This window comes from Melospiza georgiana, chromosome 8 (genome assembly GCF_028018845.1).
Source record: "Melospiza georgiana isolate bMelGeo1 chromosome 8, bMelGeo1.pri, whole genome shotgun sequence".
NCBI classification, from domain to species: Eukaryota; Metazoa; Chordata; class Aves; order Passeriformes; family Passerellidae; genus Melospiza; species Melospiza georgiana.
Window position 1 is genome coordinate 5,075,359 of NC_080437.1, and position 16,984 is coordinate 5,092,342.

The 16,984-nt window shown below is 50.0% G+C and overlaps 1 protein-coding gene across 5 annotated transcripts; it reads right to left on the reverse strand.

Moving 5' to 3' along the window:
• Positions 1-16,953, reverse strand: LOC131086474 (protein ecdysoneless homolog). Of its 5 annotated transcripts, XR_009114758.1 has the most exons (16): positions 16,758-16,953; positions 15,412-15,529; positions 14,966-15,053; positions 14,007-14,185; positions 13,129-13,324; positions 12,238-12,366; positions 11,965-12,090; positions 11,148-11,233; positions 10,285-10,391; positions 9,687-9,864; positions 9,178-9,245; positions 8,880-9,100; positions 8,047-8,348; positions 7,093-7,202; positions 6,541-6,640; positions 3,223-5,316 (listed from the first exon to the last, which is right to left on the reverse strand). XR_009114758.1 is itself a non-coding variant. In XM_058029508.1 (13 exons), exons 1-13 carry the CDS (start codon positions 16,951-16,953, stop codon positions 8,136-8,138), a joined length of 1,905 nt encoding a protein of 634 aa, XP_057885491.1. In that variant the 3' UTR covers positions 7,623-8,135. The 5 variants fall into 5 exon arrangements, 1 of the variants encoding a protein (XP_057885491.1); XR_009114759.1 differs by lacking the exon at positions 3,223-5,316 and adding an exon at positions 1-84 and having other exon boundaries at positions 6,541-7,202; XR_009114760.1 differs by having other exon boundaries at positions 6,541-7,199.
• Between the last annotated feature and the right edge of the window lie 31 nt (positions 16,954-16,984).

Genomic DNA, 16,984 nt, shown 5'->3' on the forward strand with positions numbered 1-16,984 from the left:
TGCAAGCATTCACAGCATTTATCGCCTCAGGAGATAAAACCAGATAATGGTCCAACGTATACAGGCAGGGTGCTTGACAGATTCCTGAAAAGGTGGGGTGTCAGACACACGTTTGGTATTCCACATTCGCCCACAGGTCAGGCGATCATTGAAAGAACACATCACACCCTGAAATCCCTTCTGGACAGACAGAGAAGGGGTGAACCAGAGGCAACACCTCACATGAAATTAAATAAGGCACTGTATGTGTTGAATTTTCTAAATAGCTCATCCTCAGAACCTAATCCACCAATCGTGAGACATTTTCTAAACAGCACACAGGCAAAGCTAAGGGAAAATCCTTTAGTTTTGATCAGAAACCCAGAGACAGGACAAATAGAGGATCCTTTCAAACTAATCACTTGGGGCAAGGGTTTCGCTTGTATCTCCACAGATCGAGGCCTGAAGTGGGTGTCGGCGTGGCACATGAAGCCATTCCGAATGCGAGAACACGAGAACGCTGATCCGAGAAACAAAGAGACGAGTACTCAGACAGAGGTCGAGACTCAGACTGGAAAGAGCGATTCAGCAGAGAAATAAAAGAAGCTAAGGACTTTGGGGAATTTTCTTTAGAGTCTTGAATGAAAAGCAAAACAATGATTTCACATGAAAGCGAAGTAATGAGTTTCATGATGCTTATGTGCATCATTCTTTCATTCATTGCAGTAAGCAATGGAGGAAATTTACCTGTTAGTCAACCAAAGCAAAATGTATGGGAGACTTTAGCTCAGGCAGCAAACTTAGATAGTATTTGCCTGACACATTCGAGGCCAGGAAAACCATTTTCAGTATGCATGGTTGGATTGCCAGTGGACGAATGGCCAGTTCCAGGGCACTCCGCAGTTAACATTTCGCAGGTCATTAAAGATCCTGTGAAAGAGTGGTGTGCTTGGACACATCTACTTCCTGTGGCTTCTACAGAACCTCAGGAATTGGAGATTTTTGGGTCCATGACAATGGAACTCTGCATGCAGTTTAAAACTCCGAAGGTCACAAAGGCAAAAACTATCGACTTGACTCCCATTCATGAATTCTATAAGAATGCATCAGCATGGTGTAAATATACAGAGAAAACTGCCAGGGGATCGATCCAAGTCCCAGTGCAATTGCCACGGGGTTTGTTCTTAATTTGCGGGGACAGAATTTGGCACGGCATTCCTGCTAATGCCACCGGAGGTCCATGCAGCATTGGGGAAATTTCAATGTTACCGCCTGATTTGAACATGTTAAGGGAGAGAAAACGCAAAGGAAAAAGATCAATACAACATTATGCAACAGATTGCAATGACGAAATATTTTCTTGGGACAAGACAGCAAGAATTGCTACAGCAATCTTCTCACCTCAAACAGCATCAGGGGTAGCCTTGACTCAAGTCAACCGCATGGGTTGTTGGTTGAGCAAACATGCGCGGTCTGTGTCTGTCACGTTGGATGACATGTTAAAAGACATCAGTGGCGTAAGACAGGTGACTCTTCAAAACAGAGCGGCGATCGATTATCTATTGCTCGCTCATGGACATGGGTATGAAGAGTTTGAAGGGATGTGCTGCATGAATCTCTCAGATCATTCAAGGTCAATTCATGAAAGTATTAAAAAATATAAAGGACAGCATAAATAAGCTTGGCGAGATCACAGGATCATGGATCGATCAGCTGGTAGAATTCTTTGACATCTCTCCCATTTGGAGAGGAATTTTAAGGGTAGGGTTCTATGTTTTAATAGTTCTCCTAGTCCTCATACTTGTCGTCCCATGCATCTTTGCATGTTTAAAACGTGCCATGAATCAGATAGCAAAAGAGGTCTTCTTGGTGCAAACAGAAGTGGGAGATGTGGGATCTCAGCACCTCAGGACTGAGGTGCAGAGTGACCGAGAGCACCCTTGGGGGGCTCGGGAGTCCTGGAATGTTGCCAGAAGTGTCTGGTGGCTGGACTTTGATCCTACACGGGAGACGACACCTGTATGAGGATAGGAGGATTTCACTGGGTGAATGGTGAAGGGATAAGTTAATTAGAGTATAAGACACAGGGTTTAGGATTTCTGTACAGGGGGGTCTAAAGAAGTAAGATGGAGGAATTAGGGCGTGTCCTGTCCTTCTTCTTCTTCTTCTTCTTGGCCTCCATCTTTTGTGGTGATGTTGGCACTTTGGGATTGGTTATTACTAAAAGTGCACTGGTTAATAAGGGTAAAAGGTATTGGGGGGAAAACTGATAAATATAGTATACATAATTTCGAGTATAAAGATAGGTGACCGCCCCGGGGGCTCGCAGCGTGCTCATGGCTGGCTGCTGTGCAGACCTCTGTCGGACCAAGAGAAAATCTTTTAGATAAACAATTAATAAACACCGAGACCGAGAAAAGATCTGAAGCCTCTTCTCGTCCTTTGAAGCGCGGGCTGTCCAAGGCCACCCCGGGCCTTTCCAGGTCACCTAAACAGCCGAGAAATCGACATGGCCATTGCCAAGGATGAGGAGGCCATGGTGAGTGAGGGGCTGCGGGCGCTGTGGGGTGGCTGTGGGTAGCCTGGGAGCGCTCCTGGGCCGGGCTCGGTGCTCGTAGGGCCGGGGCTGCAGCCCTGGGCCGGGGCCTTGCAGGGAAGGAGCCCCGGCGTGCGGGGGCAGCCCCGGGCACGTGTCCCCCCGAGGGGCCGGGGCAGCTCCCACTCCTCTCTCCTGGGCAGGATTTGCTCTTCCGCCTCCGCGGGAATGGCGATTTCTGGCTCGGGCTGCGCAGATGGGGCGAGCGCCTGCACTGGGGGGACGGCAGCAGCTACAGCTCCCGGTGAGTGCCGGGGAGCCGGGCAGGGCCTGGGGGCACAGGGGCACAAGGGCTTCCCCTGGCAGCCAGCGCTGCCTCTGCTCCTTCCTGCAGGGTTCCTGTCCTCGGCGATTCCGAGTGCGTGTACCTGGCTGACGATAAATTCAGGAGTGGGAACTGCTCCCATGAGCGGCCGTATGTCTGCAGCAAGGCCCAAGCTCCCCTGTAACAGGGGCTGCACAAAGGACCTTCTCCACGCTGGGCAGTGCCAGCTTCACCTCTGAGCCCAGCACAGCGCTGTCCTTCCTCAGCTGCGCCCTGTGCCTTGCACTTCCTCTCAGGGTCACCTCAGTGCCTCTTCATCCCCAGTGCCAGCACTGGGCTGGGGCTGCAAAGGAAAAGTCTCTGCAATCCATCCTGCCACCGATGCTGCCTGCAGTGACTGCATTGCCCTCACGACACAACGAGCTCCAGTGGGAAATCCAATTGTGCCTAGGCTCCTGGAGATCATCACCAAGTGGCCAGAATGTGGCACTTTTGGACTGTTTTTGGAAGAGGAGGAAGAACCGCTGACATGTGCTAAGCAGGAATCCCACTTTTGGCATCAGGCACCTGACTGTGGAGAATAGCCTGTTGTCTGTCTGTCTGTTTGTCTGCTGTGAAGGATCTGACTGTCCTTCTGTGGGAGGAATCCCAGGCTGGAGCAGGACAAGGATTTGTCTCTCGGAGGGAGAAGCAGTGACATGACGTGACTGTAACCTCCATCCTTCTGTGCCACTGTGTGGGGAGGAGGGAGTAGTGAACTGGGGACAAAGTGAAGCCCAGGAAGGAGAGAACAGTGTGAAGAAGGTGCATTTTTAGGATTTGGGGAACATCTCATTCCCTTGTTCTGATTTGTTTGATAATAAATTCGTTGAAATTTAATTTCCCCACTCCGGGCCTCTTCTGCCCATGATGGTTGAGAGATCTCTGGCTGCCTTTCTTGAGAGCCCCGAGCCTTTCCTGCTGTGTTCTGTTGCCTGCCCAGGGGCAGGAGCAGAGGCTCAGAGCTGGCCCCAGGCACCTGGCCTGGCCCAGCCCAGCCCAAGAATCCCTGCCAGCATTCCCTGCACCATTGCCTGGCCCCACGGCGGCTGCGGCTCCGCGGGCAGGCGGCTCCAGGAGTTCAGAGTGGGCAAAATGGGAGCGAGGGACAGGAGGCAGCTGGTGCCAGTGGGGGAAATGGCTTTGCTGGAGCTGGCAGGGACAGGAGGAGGAGGGAGGAAGTGCTGCAAAGTAAAGGGCAGAGAAAGAGAGACAAGGTGGTGGGGATGGCCATGGGGCAGGTGGGCATTTTGCTTTGCAGCTCTGTGGGAGGAAAGGAAGAACTGTCAAATCCATGCAGGAAAAAAGGGGCCAAGTAGCAGATGCTGGAAATCTCTGACAATTGGGATTCATTTGATCTGCCTGAACTGCACAAACCAACACTCTCTGAGCACCACCAGTGTTGTGATGTGCCTTGCCCTGCCCCTGCCCTGGCTGCAGCAGCCGCCTGTTGGGACGGGCCCTGTTCTCTAAAGGAGCTGCACCCAGGGACCATTGGGGCAGTGCTGGGTAAGAAGTGAGGAATTGGAAAGGGTGGGAAGTGTGAAGGGAATAAAATAGAATGCTATAAGGAAAAATGATAACAGAACAGCACCAGGAATGGCCACCGACCGCTGTCACCAAAAGAGCTGCACTGAGGGACAGCCACACGTTTCCGTTCCCACACAGAAATGGTGGGACTTGCCTTCTCCTCAATAACCATCAGTGGCATTTCCAAGGCCAGCAGGTACACTCAGAGATGTCCAGAATCATCATTACAGGGGGAAAACTGGGGTTGGCATCAGCTGTGACAAACACCAGGAAGAGCACAGCAGCAGAAATAGGGATTTCCCAGCTCCCTCCCAGGGAGAACAGTATCAGCACAGGGACAGAAAATGCTGATATAACATCCTTTCCCACTGCTCCCTGTACTCAGCTGGAGGTAGCATCCTTTAGCTTGTGCTCTTCAGTGGGTTTCCCCATGGAAATACTGCAGAGGGTCACAGAAGATTTACTAGCATGTTAAAAAGAAGCTGAAAACCCAGAAAGGATGACATTTGGGATAGGGACACAAGCAAATTCACACATCATATGATAGTTAAATATGGCTGCTGTGAGTATGCACCATGGAGGACAGCTAGATTAAACTAGAATAGATTCCAAAACTGTTTGGCCTTACAACTGCAGGTAAGGTTAATAACCCTCACCAATTAAAAAAAAAAGGGAAATCTGCTCAGAACTAATTTAGATCACCATCCCTGCAGCCACTGGGTATCACGACTCCTTTCCCCCACCAAACTACAAAAGTTTTACTGGAAATCTCTCATTTTCTGCTTCCTACCTGCACTCAAGTGACCTGTGTGATCTCTCTGAATGAACTGAGCTCTCCCTTCACAGCAGCTCTGCTCTTCACTTGCCAGCCTCGTGCCCTTGGCAATTTCCATCTGGCAGCGTTGGCCTGCTGAAGGAGAGGCTCTGTTCCAAACATGCCCACTTTGCAGCAGTGCCCCACGATGGGATGTTCTCCTGCCTGGACTAATCCCTTTGCTTCTCAGCTCCAGCTGCAGCCCACAAACCTGGCAGTTGTTCAGGAGCCTTTGCCATGGCACGGCCCCACCCAGCTGATTGCCAGCCTGGCAGCACAGTGGGCACACATTCCCAGCCCTGGCCGTTGTTTCCATCCCGCTGCAAGGAGCCCAGTTGTTCCCCAGTGTTCCTGCAGGAATCCAGGCCCAGGGGTCTGTGGGGTTTGCAGGGGCTCTCTTGGGGGTACCTGGGGGTGTCTGTGGCATTGGGGAGGGGGGCCTGAGCTCTGGGGCTGTCTCTGGGGTCCTGCTCTTTTCCCCTCATATTTCCCATCCTTTTTCCTCTCATGTTTCGCACCCTTTTCTCTTCACCTTTCTAGAGCTTTCCTGCTTCTTAAATACCACGTTTTCACCACTATGCCATCTCCATTTTTTAACCCTTCTTCCCTTTTTCTGCTGCCCTTTTTTCCTCCCATTTTTCCTGCCCTTTTGCCTGCTTTTTTCTGCCCTTCCTTGCCTCTTTTTTTGCTGCCTTTTCCCCCAGTTTTTGCCCCTTTTTTCCCCTCCATTTTTTTCTTCTGCCCTTTTTTTGCCAACTGTTTTTGAGACTTTCTCTTCCACCCCTTTTCTACCAACTTTTTTTCCACCTTTTTTTTTTGCTGCCCTTTTTTGTCTCTTTTTTTCCAGCCTTTTTTGGCCCCTCGATATAAATCCCTCAATGGAATCAGTGGGGGTTTCTACCAATTTCAAACCTAAAAATAAGGCACATAGAGATTCCTTGTCAATGTAAACTGAAAGATGATGAAAATTGAAGGTTTGCTCTCATTTCAAACCCATAAAATCCCATCACAAAGAGTGTTCCCTGATCTATTTCAGCAAGAAAATGGGGATTCCCCATCCATTGATAGCCCTGCAATAATGGCCAAGGCAGGGTTTCTTTCCATTGATCCCCTCAATATTGCAGGTGAATGGGGATTCCCCCAGGTGAAACACAGACTATAAGGGAAAATTAACCAGTTAAACAACTCCAGAATACACTTGGACAGAAATCCATTGAAAGGGAGCCACACACCACTTGTCTGCCCTAAATAATTCCATCGGGCTTCCTTCACTAAAAACACTCTCAGAATTAAAAGTGGAGATGCCTGGTGTGTTACCTCAAAGCAGTGGAAGAGGCAGCATGGAAATGCTTCTTCTGCCATGGCAAACTCTCCTGGGAGCACTCCCAGAGCCTTGCAGGGCTCCCCTGGGAAGCTGCTGAACAAATGGAAAGAGTTGGGATGAGCAGAGCCCCAGAGAAATCCCAGCCCCACTGATGGAAAAGTCAGATTATCCAAGCAGCAACAGCAGCTGGAGTGTTTGCAAAAGAGCAGCTTTGTTCTGAACCCAGCTTAGGAGTTCTCCTCATGCACTAAGGGAGCCCTTCCATCTATTTGGACCTTTTCTATAGCACAGGCCACACAGCAGTTCAATGTGATCATGTTCTTCAACTCAATTATGTTTTAAAGTATCTAAACTTGATCTACCTACTCATCAGTAGAGAATTTTATGTATTTTCAGAGTAAATTACCTTCCCTGGTCAAACACCAACCCTTCCCAAGGTTCAAGTACCTCTGCTTTCCACTACCAACTGCTCATTAGCCTTGTCTCAATTAAAAAAGCCTCTGTTAACCCCATTTTTCCACCACAGATTTGTCTGAGTCTCTCACCTCTCAGCAGTCCAAATTCCTTGAAATTTAGCAGAACCTTCTTCACACTTCCCAGCTCTTGCTGTCCATCTCTAATCCCTGTCCAACCTGCCAGTGCTCTCCCTGAACTGCTGACAAAGTGAATTACACAACATCAGTGCAGGAGAACTCATTAATTGCTGAATGAAAATGAAATAAAGAGAAATTAAGAAGCTGATTTGGACCCAGCAGGACTGCACTGTTGGTGTTTGTGTATCAAGAATTTCTATCTATTTTATTGCAAATTTAACTTGTTGAAACTAAAGTAGTCATATTTAAAATAGATTTTTCATTCCAGATGCAAGCAACGTGCTGCATGCCTTCCAGCCACATTTGCACTGAAAAAACCCCAAACTGCTCAGCCTGGGCTCACATCATGCCAGCAGTAGCTGTATATCAACATTCAGCAGTAATGGAATTCGTTCAGAAAATGAACAATTACAAAAATACTTTCATTCCAAGAACTGATACTGCACTGAGGAAGTTATACCTGAAAAAAAAAAATCCAGTAGTCAAGTTGTAATTTTTGTTTTTATTGAAATAAAATTAAAAAATACTTCTGGCCAATATTTGCACAATTGATCCAATTACTCTTCCTGCAATGTGGTATTTCCCCACCTGCCCCTGAAGGCAGCAGCATTTTCAGAACAAGAATTGCTCCCCAGATATTGAACCCACTCAGCAATGGGTAAAAGGACATTTTAGAAATGTGGCAAATTGGATCACTGAAAGGAAAAATGGGAGAGAGGTGTTGTAATAAAAGAAAATGGGCAGAGATTTCGGTCATTCATTTGACATAATTTTTCAGTTTTCTGAAATTGTGTCAGCACAGGGAAAATCTCATTTCCACCCAAGACAGTGTGCAAACAGAAGCTTTTGAGGTGAATTCACTCTGCTGAAGTGACACATAATGAACAGAATGCTCCAAACTCAAACCTTTGGCCTCTTCTCCCCCATCCTGCTCGTGTGTCTGTGCTCCATCTCCCCAGCAGCCATGTCTGGTGCCAAGGCTCTCCCTGCCTTGCTCAGCTGCCAGTGAGCTCTGAGCTCTCAGGTAAATTCACCCCCAGGCTCTGTAAAATGCTCGAGGTGGGCCCTGCCAGGCCAGCCTGGGCACTGTAGGACTCGAGCAGGTTTGCCACCAGGTTCGTGTCCACATCCAGGGCTGCCAGCTCAGCAGCCTCAGCTCCACAGTCAGGGCCAGCACTCTCACATGGGGCTGCTCCAACAGAACTTGCCTGCAGGGAGTACAAAGAGAAAGCTTTATCAAATTGCAGGAGCAGATTTAAGGGGAAAAAAAGGGTAAACCACAGGAGAAAAGAAACAGCAATTGTGCAGCCAACAAAGTCCAGTACACTCCTGAGTCCTGACAGACAGGAATTCAGACACCAAATGCTCATGCCAGCTGAAAATCACCACTGTCCATTACCCAGATTAGGTTCCAAGAGAAGGACACAAAGTGTTGCTGAGTCCTGGCTCAGCTTCCTATGGGAGAAAACTACTACAGGAACTCACAAGTGAAGCTGCAGCTGCTTGCCTTACTACTAAAAACAGGGAAAAGATGAACAAACTAAAACTAAGCCTTGGAAAAGATGGGCAAATTCCAAGCTTAGGTAAGTTTCAGTTTATAAAAAATGCATGATGGTGCAGGTCCAGCACACTTTGCTTTCAGGTGGGAAGGTTCCAATCCCATTACTCAGAATGGCCACTTGCAGCACATTTCCTGCTTGGAAATTACTGCTGCAAATCAGAGCTCAAGGCACACTCACCCCTCTCTTGTGGCTGCTGAAACTTTTCCCAACGTTGCTCTGTGCCAGCTCACGGTCCATCTCCTCCATGTACGCCTTGAGACTGCCCACGAGCTCCTCAGGAGACACCTTCTGCTCCTGCCTTCCATTCCCAGCATCCAGCTCTTCATCATCCTCAGCTGAGAAACCAAACTCCTCCTCCTCATCCACATCATCAGAATCCAGCTCCTCTGAGTCTGCCCCTGCACATGATTTGGTGTCAGTACAACAGCAAAGAAATCAGTGCTGGCATTTGTTTCAAAGAAAGAAGCAATCTCACCTAAAATTCTGTCCAGAGCTTTTGTAAAAGAATCCACATCAAAGGTAACTTGGGATTCATCAGATGACCTGAAATATAAAAATATTTTTAAAGAAATGAAGCTTCTATGCTTGCCTAAGCCTGACACAGGCACAAGCCATAATGATGTCTCTCAAGACAGGATTGAAGTTGGGACATTTGAATTTAAAAGTCCTCAGAAGTCTGAAGCCTGTATGGATGAGACAAACACTGAGTGGAAGAATTCTTGGCATAAAAGAGCAAAAATTTGAAGACCACAAAATCCACCTGAGGGACAGAGAGCAGCTCAGCTTGCAGCACTTGAACCTGCACCAGTGCCAGAGTGGCACCAAGCTGATTTAAAGCAAGTACAGGGTCACTGCTCTGCCTTTGCTTCAGGCCCTGCTCAGCACAGCACCTTCAAACTCTGATTCTCTGCATCACAGAACCAAGCACAGGGCTGCAGCACAGTGCAACATTCCACACCAGAGCCAAACTCCAGGTGCTACTACCATGGCATTTCTGCTCCTTCGTGCGTGGACACTTTGGACACAAAAGCCTTCATGCTCTCAGCAACTGTTTCCAAGTCATAGTTTTGCTCCTCCTCATTTGGGGAAGGAAGGGACTCATTTCTTGTCTCCTTCAGCATCTGATCCAGAGCACCTGGTGTAATATCCAGCCAGCTGTCATCTGAAAGGACACAGCACAGATCTGTTACTCTGCACAAGCCTGCTGGCCCACAGGCCCAAACCAGCTGACTGACAAGGCTGCAACCATCCTGCAGCTCAGTTCTGCAGTTCAGCTCTTGTGCTGGTCCTGGCTCACACACAGCAAAGGAGAGAGAGGCTGAGAAGAACTGAGTGCAGATTTCTTGTCACTACTTGAGACAAACTCTGCTTTGCAGAGCTCAAACTCAGAGAGACCATTCTAGTCACTGGGAAGCCTTTGGCCACTCAGTGCAGGAAGAAAGGCTTACTCTAAACTGGGAGAGCCAATCCAGTGTTTAGTCTTGAGGAAGGCTGGATTTGCTCTCCCTTCACAGCTGTCAGCATTGCCCCCTCCCCCCACAAATAACCATCTGTAATAGGAATAATTCCCCATCCAGCTCACCATCCTCTGCAGGAAGACAAGCTGCTTCTCTCTCCAATTCCTTCAGATCAATGGGGGTTGTCTGTAGTAGTGCCAGGATTTCATCACCTGGGCTCACTTCATCACAGCTGGAAGAAAAACCAAAATCAATTTACTGAAATGGATTCAATGGGATCACATGCTCTGCATTCAGGTTTTCACTTGAATTCTTCATTTTTCCTTCTGTGCAAACACATCAAAAAGGGAAATGAATCTGGGGGAAGTACCAGAGCACTACCCAGAGCATTGGCCAAAACAGGACACAGTCAGTCCCTGCAATTCCCAGGTGATGGCTCCAAACCCATTGGCCAAGGCTCTTTTCCCTCACATTTAATTTGCCTTGGTAAATATTAAGATTCCCTGATCCCAAACACCACAGACTGGAAACTCAAAAAAATAACAGTCAAGATATTATGGGATGCCAAAGCCTCAGATATTTGTTTAGTGATTTAGTTTTTGGATTTTATCTTCCAGAGAAATCCACAGCCAGCCCCTTGAGCAAAGGAGACAGATTACCCTGTATTCATTATTCACTGGCACTGCTTTTCAATGAAACTTTTCTACACTTTCTACAGTCAACCAAGCAAAAATTGCTTTGCAGTCACCACTTGGAATCCACTTGGAAGAGCTCAGCATTTCACAAAACCAAGATAAAAGAGTTACTCAAGCCAGAACTTCTCCCAGTGGAGCATTCCAGAGGAATTAGTACTTGTATGTCCTGGCCACAGCTCCCATGTTCAATGTGCAGTGGAGAAAAGGGTTCAGGTGTTTGTGACAAGGATTTCAAAGGTCACTTACAGGATTTGTAGGGTATATGACACTCATGAATTTCAAGCAGCTCTCACCTTTCTGGCACTGCAACAGATTGCTGGAAGTGATCTTCTGCCATGTGCAACAGCTCCAGGTACTTGGCTGATCCTTCCATTTCTCCCTATTGAATGCAAGTCACAGCCATGAACCCAAACAATTCCAGGCTTCCTAAGGGTGACTGTTGGTCACACAGAAATGCTGAGAGAACCAGAACAACTAAAACCTCTTGGCCATCTACACTTGGAACTCAATACAGCAAAGGGGCTCTCCTGTATTTGAAGCATATTAAAGGATATTAACCTAAGAATCTCAATAAAGTTGTCCAATATTATAACCTTCAAGTAGGTAGTCAATTTATGTCCCATTTATTAACTTCAAAGAAGTAGTCAAAGGCATCTTTTAAAATAAAAACCCACAGAACCTCACCAGAACCCCTAGAACCCACAAAAATCACACACATGAAAATTACACTTGCATGGGCCCAGATGGGTCTATGGTGTTATGTATGGATCTTGAAGAATATTGAATTCTAGAGGGGTGGAAATGAAATGTAAACCAGTGAAATCAGTCACACCTCACACAATCACACATGGGGATTTTCTTCACTCAAGTGTATTTCTCCCCTTGCTTTAGATGAATGAATCAATCCCCACATCTTGCTTTTTCCTTTTAAATTTCCAAAATAAATTCCTTTCAAAGGGGAACAAACTGCACATTTAAACACATTAATTCATTTCACACAGAGATAAGGATTCAAGCTCTGGCCCCACTACAATTCCTCACACAAGTTCAAGGGTTAAAATGTATTTTTCCTGCAATGTTTAAAAGCCAGACACTGAAATAATCACAGACCTTGAAATAATCCTTCTCCTTCAAGCTCCTGAGGAATCTCTCCCACAGAGGACCCCTTAACACGTTTCTCTTGGCATCAGGAGCCACTTTGCTGCTCTTGGAGCACAAAATTTCAAAGCCATGAGCCTGCAGACAAAAGATGCAACAACAAGAGGTTCTCAAGGTGGGATAGACTTTGCTCACATTTCTCTGGACAAGCAGGCAACCTCCAGACAAGGACCCATTCCCTGGCACATGCATGAGCCAAGGCCAAAATGCCCCAGGAATCATTACCAGCTTCATGCCCAGCTCGTAGGCTCTGTACTGAGGATGAGCTGGGGCGGGCAGGGTGTATCCACTGCGTCTGTCTGGAACAAACTGCTGCTGCACCAGCTGTGCATACAAACACCGAGTGAAAGTCACCTGCAACAGCCAGAGCAGAAACAAACACTCCCTGCAGCGGGACTGGGCTGGGGACAGCCAGCAAACTCCCTCCAGGTCACCAGAGTGCCTTTGAAGGCACCCATATTACAGGCACTGCCTGAAACTGCATTCAAAATATATCTTATAAAGATTTTTCTGATAAATTGCTTTTCAGGCTTTACAAAGTTTGTCCCAAATTGAAATACCCAAGTAAATACGAACTTTTGTCAGTCTAAATACATCAGGAAAAACCCTCAGTATTTTGTATTCGCATTAACAAGGTGTATTTTCAATTAAAATGACATTCAATTAAAAGATTTCAGCAACAGTTTTGAAGTCCAAAATTTGACTCTAAAGCTTCTTTTCAGGAGTCTAGTGGTACAACTCTGTAACAAAATGCATCAGATACAACAGTGCTTGGACAGTGCTCATACAACACTTCATAGAAGCTTTCCCAGAGCTGTGAGAGCACAGCTGAGAAGGTGAAAAGCCTGGCAGCGAGCCACTGGTTAGGAGCAACTGCTCCCGTTGGCTGGCAGGGCTGGCAAACTGCTCTGATCACACAAGGAGATCAATTTACTGAGCAGGCACTTCAGCAGAGGAACTGCTATCACAACCTCTGGATTCAGAAACAATTCTCTCAGGATCAGCCCCCTGAAAGTCCAGCCACACCGATCCAGAGCAGCTCTCAATGCAAGGACCTGGAAATTCACGCCTACAGGAGCACACGGCAGGGCCGTCAGCGGCTCTGAGAGCACTTACCAGGGCCATCACTCGCTGCTCGGCAGGGAAGGCTCTGAACGGGCGCCGGCAGGCCCCCAGATCGCCCGGCTCCCGCAGGTAGAAGGCCTGGACGGCCGCAGCCACCAGGGACGGGCGCAGCCTCAGCACGGCCGCGATCCCGGCCGGGAGGAAGCAGCGGGCTCGGTGCAGCGAGGCCTGGATCTTCTCGGGATACCTGAGCGGCAACAGAGCGTGGGGAGGGCACTGCCAGTTAACCACTCCTCCTTCAGCAGGAGGCCCCTTCCCTTTAATGTTTACTGGGATCATGGCTCAGATTAGTCTGCAGTTAAAACCTGGCCAATCTAATGCCTAGAATGGCTGTTTCTATCATACATATTTATAGAAGTGTACATGGCTCATAAAATTGAATCCCCCACATGGGTAAGATGAGTTCCCGTGGACTTAACCAACATACCCAGCTATCCAGTATTCTTTGCCATATTTGCTGTCAAATCCTTGCAAAAAATAAAGCACAGGGTGGAGCACAGCTGTGACAAGCTGAAGCCCTGACAATTCTGCTGGTGCTACATTTTGGATCAAATCCTCTTGTTCCTCATGCACAGGGCCCCTAAAAGATCATGGAACTTTCAGAGGTTTCAGTCTAAGGAAGATGTGAAGGAAGAGTAACTCTTGTCATTGTCAGGGCTGGAATTACAGCAGTGAACCAGTTGCAGATCCCCACACCACAGACTACAGGACACTGATTCCCCTCTTTCCAAGAGTGCCACAGAAAAACCTCCAGCTGCTGGTTTCTGAAAAGGAACCAACTTGATCCCATCTACTGAGGAAACGCTGAAAGCCCAGGGAGCACAGACCCAAACCCCACAGCTGCAGGAGCCAAGTGCAGCCCCACGTACCCATGGAGGCGTTTATTGAGCGCAGCTCTGATGGGCTCTGCAGCCAGGAACTCCTCGGCGCGGGTGGATAACAGAGCCAGCGCCTGCGGCACCGTGGCACGGGGAGCAGAGAGGGCCCAGCCCTGCTCCCAGGGCTCCCCCGGCGCAATGATGTGCAGCTCTCCTTTGTAAAAGAACACCTGGCAGGCAGGAATGCTCCCGTCACACAGGGCAGGAGCACTCACACACAGCCATGGAACAGTTCACTGCACACACAAATGCATCTGCTTGGACACTGACAATAGAAAGGACAAATAGAGAACCAGTGCAGGAAGCAGCAGAGCTTTTCTAAAAAGGTTATTTGAGATGCCAGAGACCACGATCCAACCAGGAAAAATCCCTATTTGAACTGAAAGAAATTTCATCAAATATATCTTGTTTCCCTAACAAGAATAATTGTTACACGTCTCTCTTCAACTGGAGAAGTGCTTCAGGAGAACCAGCACAGCCTAACTGCTTCAGAACATCCCAGGCATTAAAAAGCAGCATTTCAGGTGTCACATGCGACCTCTGCTGGTCTCTGATCCTAAGAAAAGCCCTGAATGCAACGCTCTCAACTCCCTCACTCTGTCTGTTCCCTCAAACAAAGGAAAGTATGAGCCTGACACTCCAGGTACACACTTGCAATTCACTTTTTGTGTTGTGTTCCAGCCCTTGTTAGAATCTTGGAGTAGGGGAAAAAGAATTAAACAATTTTTTGCTAATGACCAAATTAATGACCTCCATTCTAATCCATTGCCATTAGCAGCCATCTATATCCAGGGGAAGGTGTCTGCTCATTATTTCACCTGGACCAGACAAAGCACTCTGAAATTTCAGAGGCAGTCAGACCACTTGGCTAGAGGTGCAAGAGAAAACTCCAGCTGCTACAGAAAAGGCCACTGGCTCCCCCTTGCCAACTGCACACAAGTTTTACTCACCCTGTTTTCACTGTTGTCAGGATTCAGCCACTTTGGGAGAAAATCAGCTGCTTCTATCAAGAGAAACTCTCCATCGTTGTCATCAATACTGCCCAAGGAGAAATTAGAAATTCAGCAGGAAAAGCCATGCAGAGCACAACAACACACTTCTGAATCCACGTCTGCTGGGTTTTTTTTTTTAATATTCATAAATCCATAGAAAGGCTTAGGTTAGAAGGCAACTTAAGGATCAACGCCTGGTTCCAACACCCTTGCCACAGCCAGGCACACCTTCCACTAGCCCAGGCTGCTCCAAGCCCCATCCAACCTGCCCTTGGACACTTCCAACGTGTCTGGGATAGGGAAACACCTCCAAGGATGGGCAATGCTAAGACAGGACCTTCAGAGCACAGGCACTGCCCCTTGGCAGCCCTCCCACTAAAGCAGCTCAGCAGCACCCGCCTTACCTGGCTGCCAGCCCCGGGAACTCTCTGGTGATCTCCCGCAGCAGGTACACAATGAACCACTCATCCTCCACGTTATCCCCGAACTCCGTGGTGCCGCCCAAGTGTGCCGGGATCTCGCCTGCACGGGGCACAGAGAGGAGAGGCGGCTCAGCAACGCCGTGCCCAGCAACAGATTGTCCACACGGGCTGCGGAGTCTCCCTCACTGCGGATATCCCAGACCCTGCTGACAGAATCTTGTGTCCTGTGCTCGGGGATGGCCCCGCTGCAGCAGGGAGGCGGCACCAGATGCCTCACTGGGTTAACCCGTGCTGTGACACCGAGAGTCGGGGAAGCCGCCGGGTCCCCCTCACACGCTCCCGGTTCCAGCCCGCCGGGTCCCCTCACAGGCCCCAGTTCCCCCTCACACGCCCTCGGTTCCCGGCCGCCGGATCTCCCTCACACGCCACAGCTCTCCCTCAGACGCTCCTGGTTTCAGGCCGCCGGGTTCTCCTCACATCCCAGTTCCCCATCACACACTGCCGGTTCCCGGCCGCCGGATACCCCTCAAACGAACCCGGTTCCCCCTCACACACTCCTGGTTTCTGGCCGCCGGGTTCCCCTCACACTCCCGCCCCCGGGTACCCCTCACACGCCCTCGGTTCCCGGCCGCCGGACTCTCCTCAAAAGATCCCGGTTCTCGGCCGCCGTGTGCCCCTCACATGGCCTCGGTTCTCCCTCACTCGTTCCCGGTTTGAACCGGCCGGGTCCCCCTCTCAGGCTCCCGGTTCCCGGCCGCCAGGTCCCCCTCAAACGATCCCCGTTCCTCCTCACAAGCCCTTGATTCCCGGCCACCGGGTCCTCCTCACACGGCCCAGACCCCCCTCACACGCTTCTGGTTCCCGGCCGTCGGATTACCCACAAAAGATCCCGGTCTCCGGCCGCCAGCTGTCCTTCACACTCTCCCGGTTTCCCCTCACAAGCTCCGGGTTCCCGGCCGCCGGATCCCCTTCAAACGATCCCAACCCCCCACCCCCGGTTCCCTGTCAGACGCTCCTCGAGTCCGGCCGCCGGGTCCCCCTCACACACCGCCGGTTTCCGGCCCCCGGGTCCCCCTCACACGCTCCTGGGTTCCCTCTCACACGCTCCTTGAATCCGGCCGCCGGGTTCTCCTCACGCCACCCCCCCCCCCCCGCTTTCCCCTCACACGCCGTCGGTTCCCGGCCGCCGGGTCCCCTCACAGGCTCCCGGGTTCCCCGCCACCGGATCCCCCTCACGCTCTCCCGGTCCCCGGCTGCCGGGTCCCCCTCACAGTCCCAGCGCTCCGGGCGCTCCTCCCGCCGCGCCTCCCGGCCCGCTCCCGGCTCACCGCGGCCCGGCACGTAGCGCAGGCGGAACGGCTGCCGCTGCCACACGTAGGCGGCCAGGAGCGGGGCGAAGCGCACCAGGGCCAGCTCAGCGCAGCGCCGCAGCAGCGCCTCGCCGCCCGGGCCCGCCGCCGCCGCCGCGAACAGGCGGTAGCGCACCGCGTCCTCGGGCAGCGCCGGCCGCCGCAGCGCCTCCATCGCGCCGGGCCCAAAGCGCTCCGCCCCCGGG

Bases quoted from the DNA above. Each gene is read 5' to 3' on its own strand.
- LOC131086474 (XM_058029508.1), bottom strand. From the start codon at position 16,953: ATGGAGGCGCTGCGGCGGCCGGCGCTGCCCGAGGACGCGGTGCGCTAC. The intron at 14,186-14,965 runs GTGAGTAAAACT...CCTGCCTGCCAG, and splicing joins CTGACAACAGTGAAAACAGG to GTGTTCTTTTACAAAGGAGA. The intron at 8,349-8,879 runs GTGAGTGTGCCT...TACTCCCTGCAG, and splicing joins TCAGCAGCCACAAGAGAGGG to GCAAGTTCTGTTGGAGCAGC.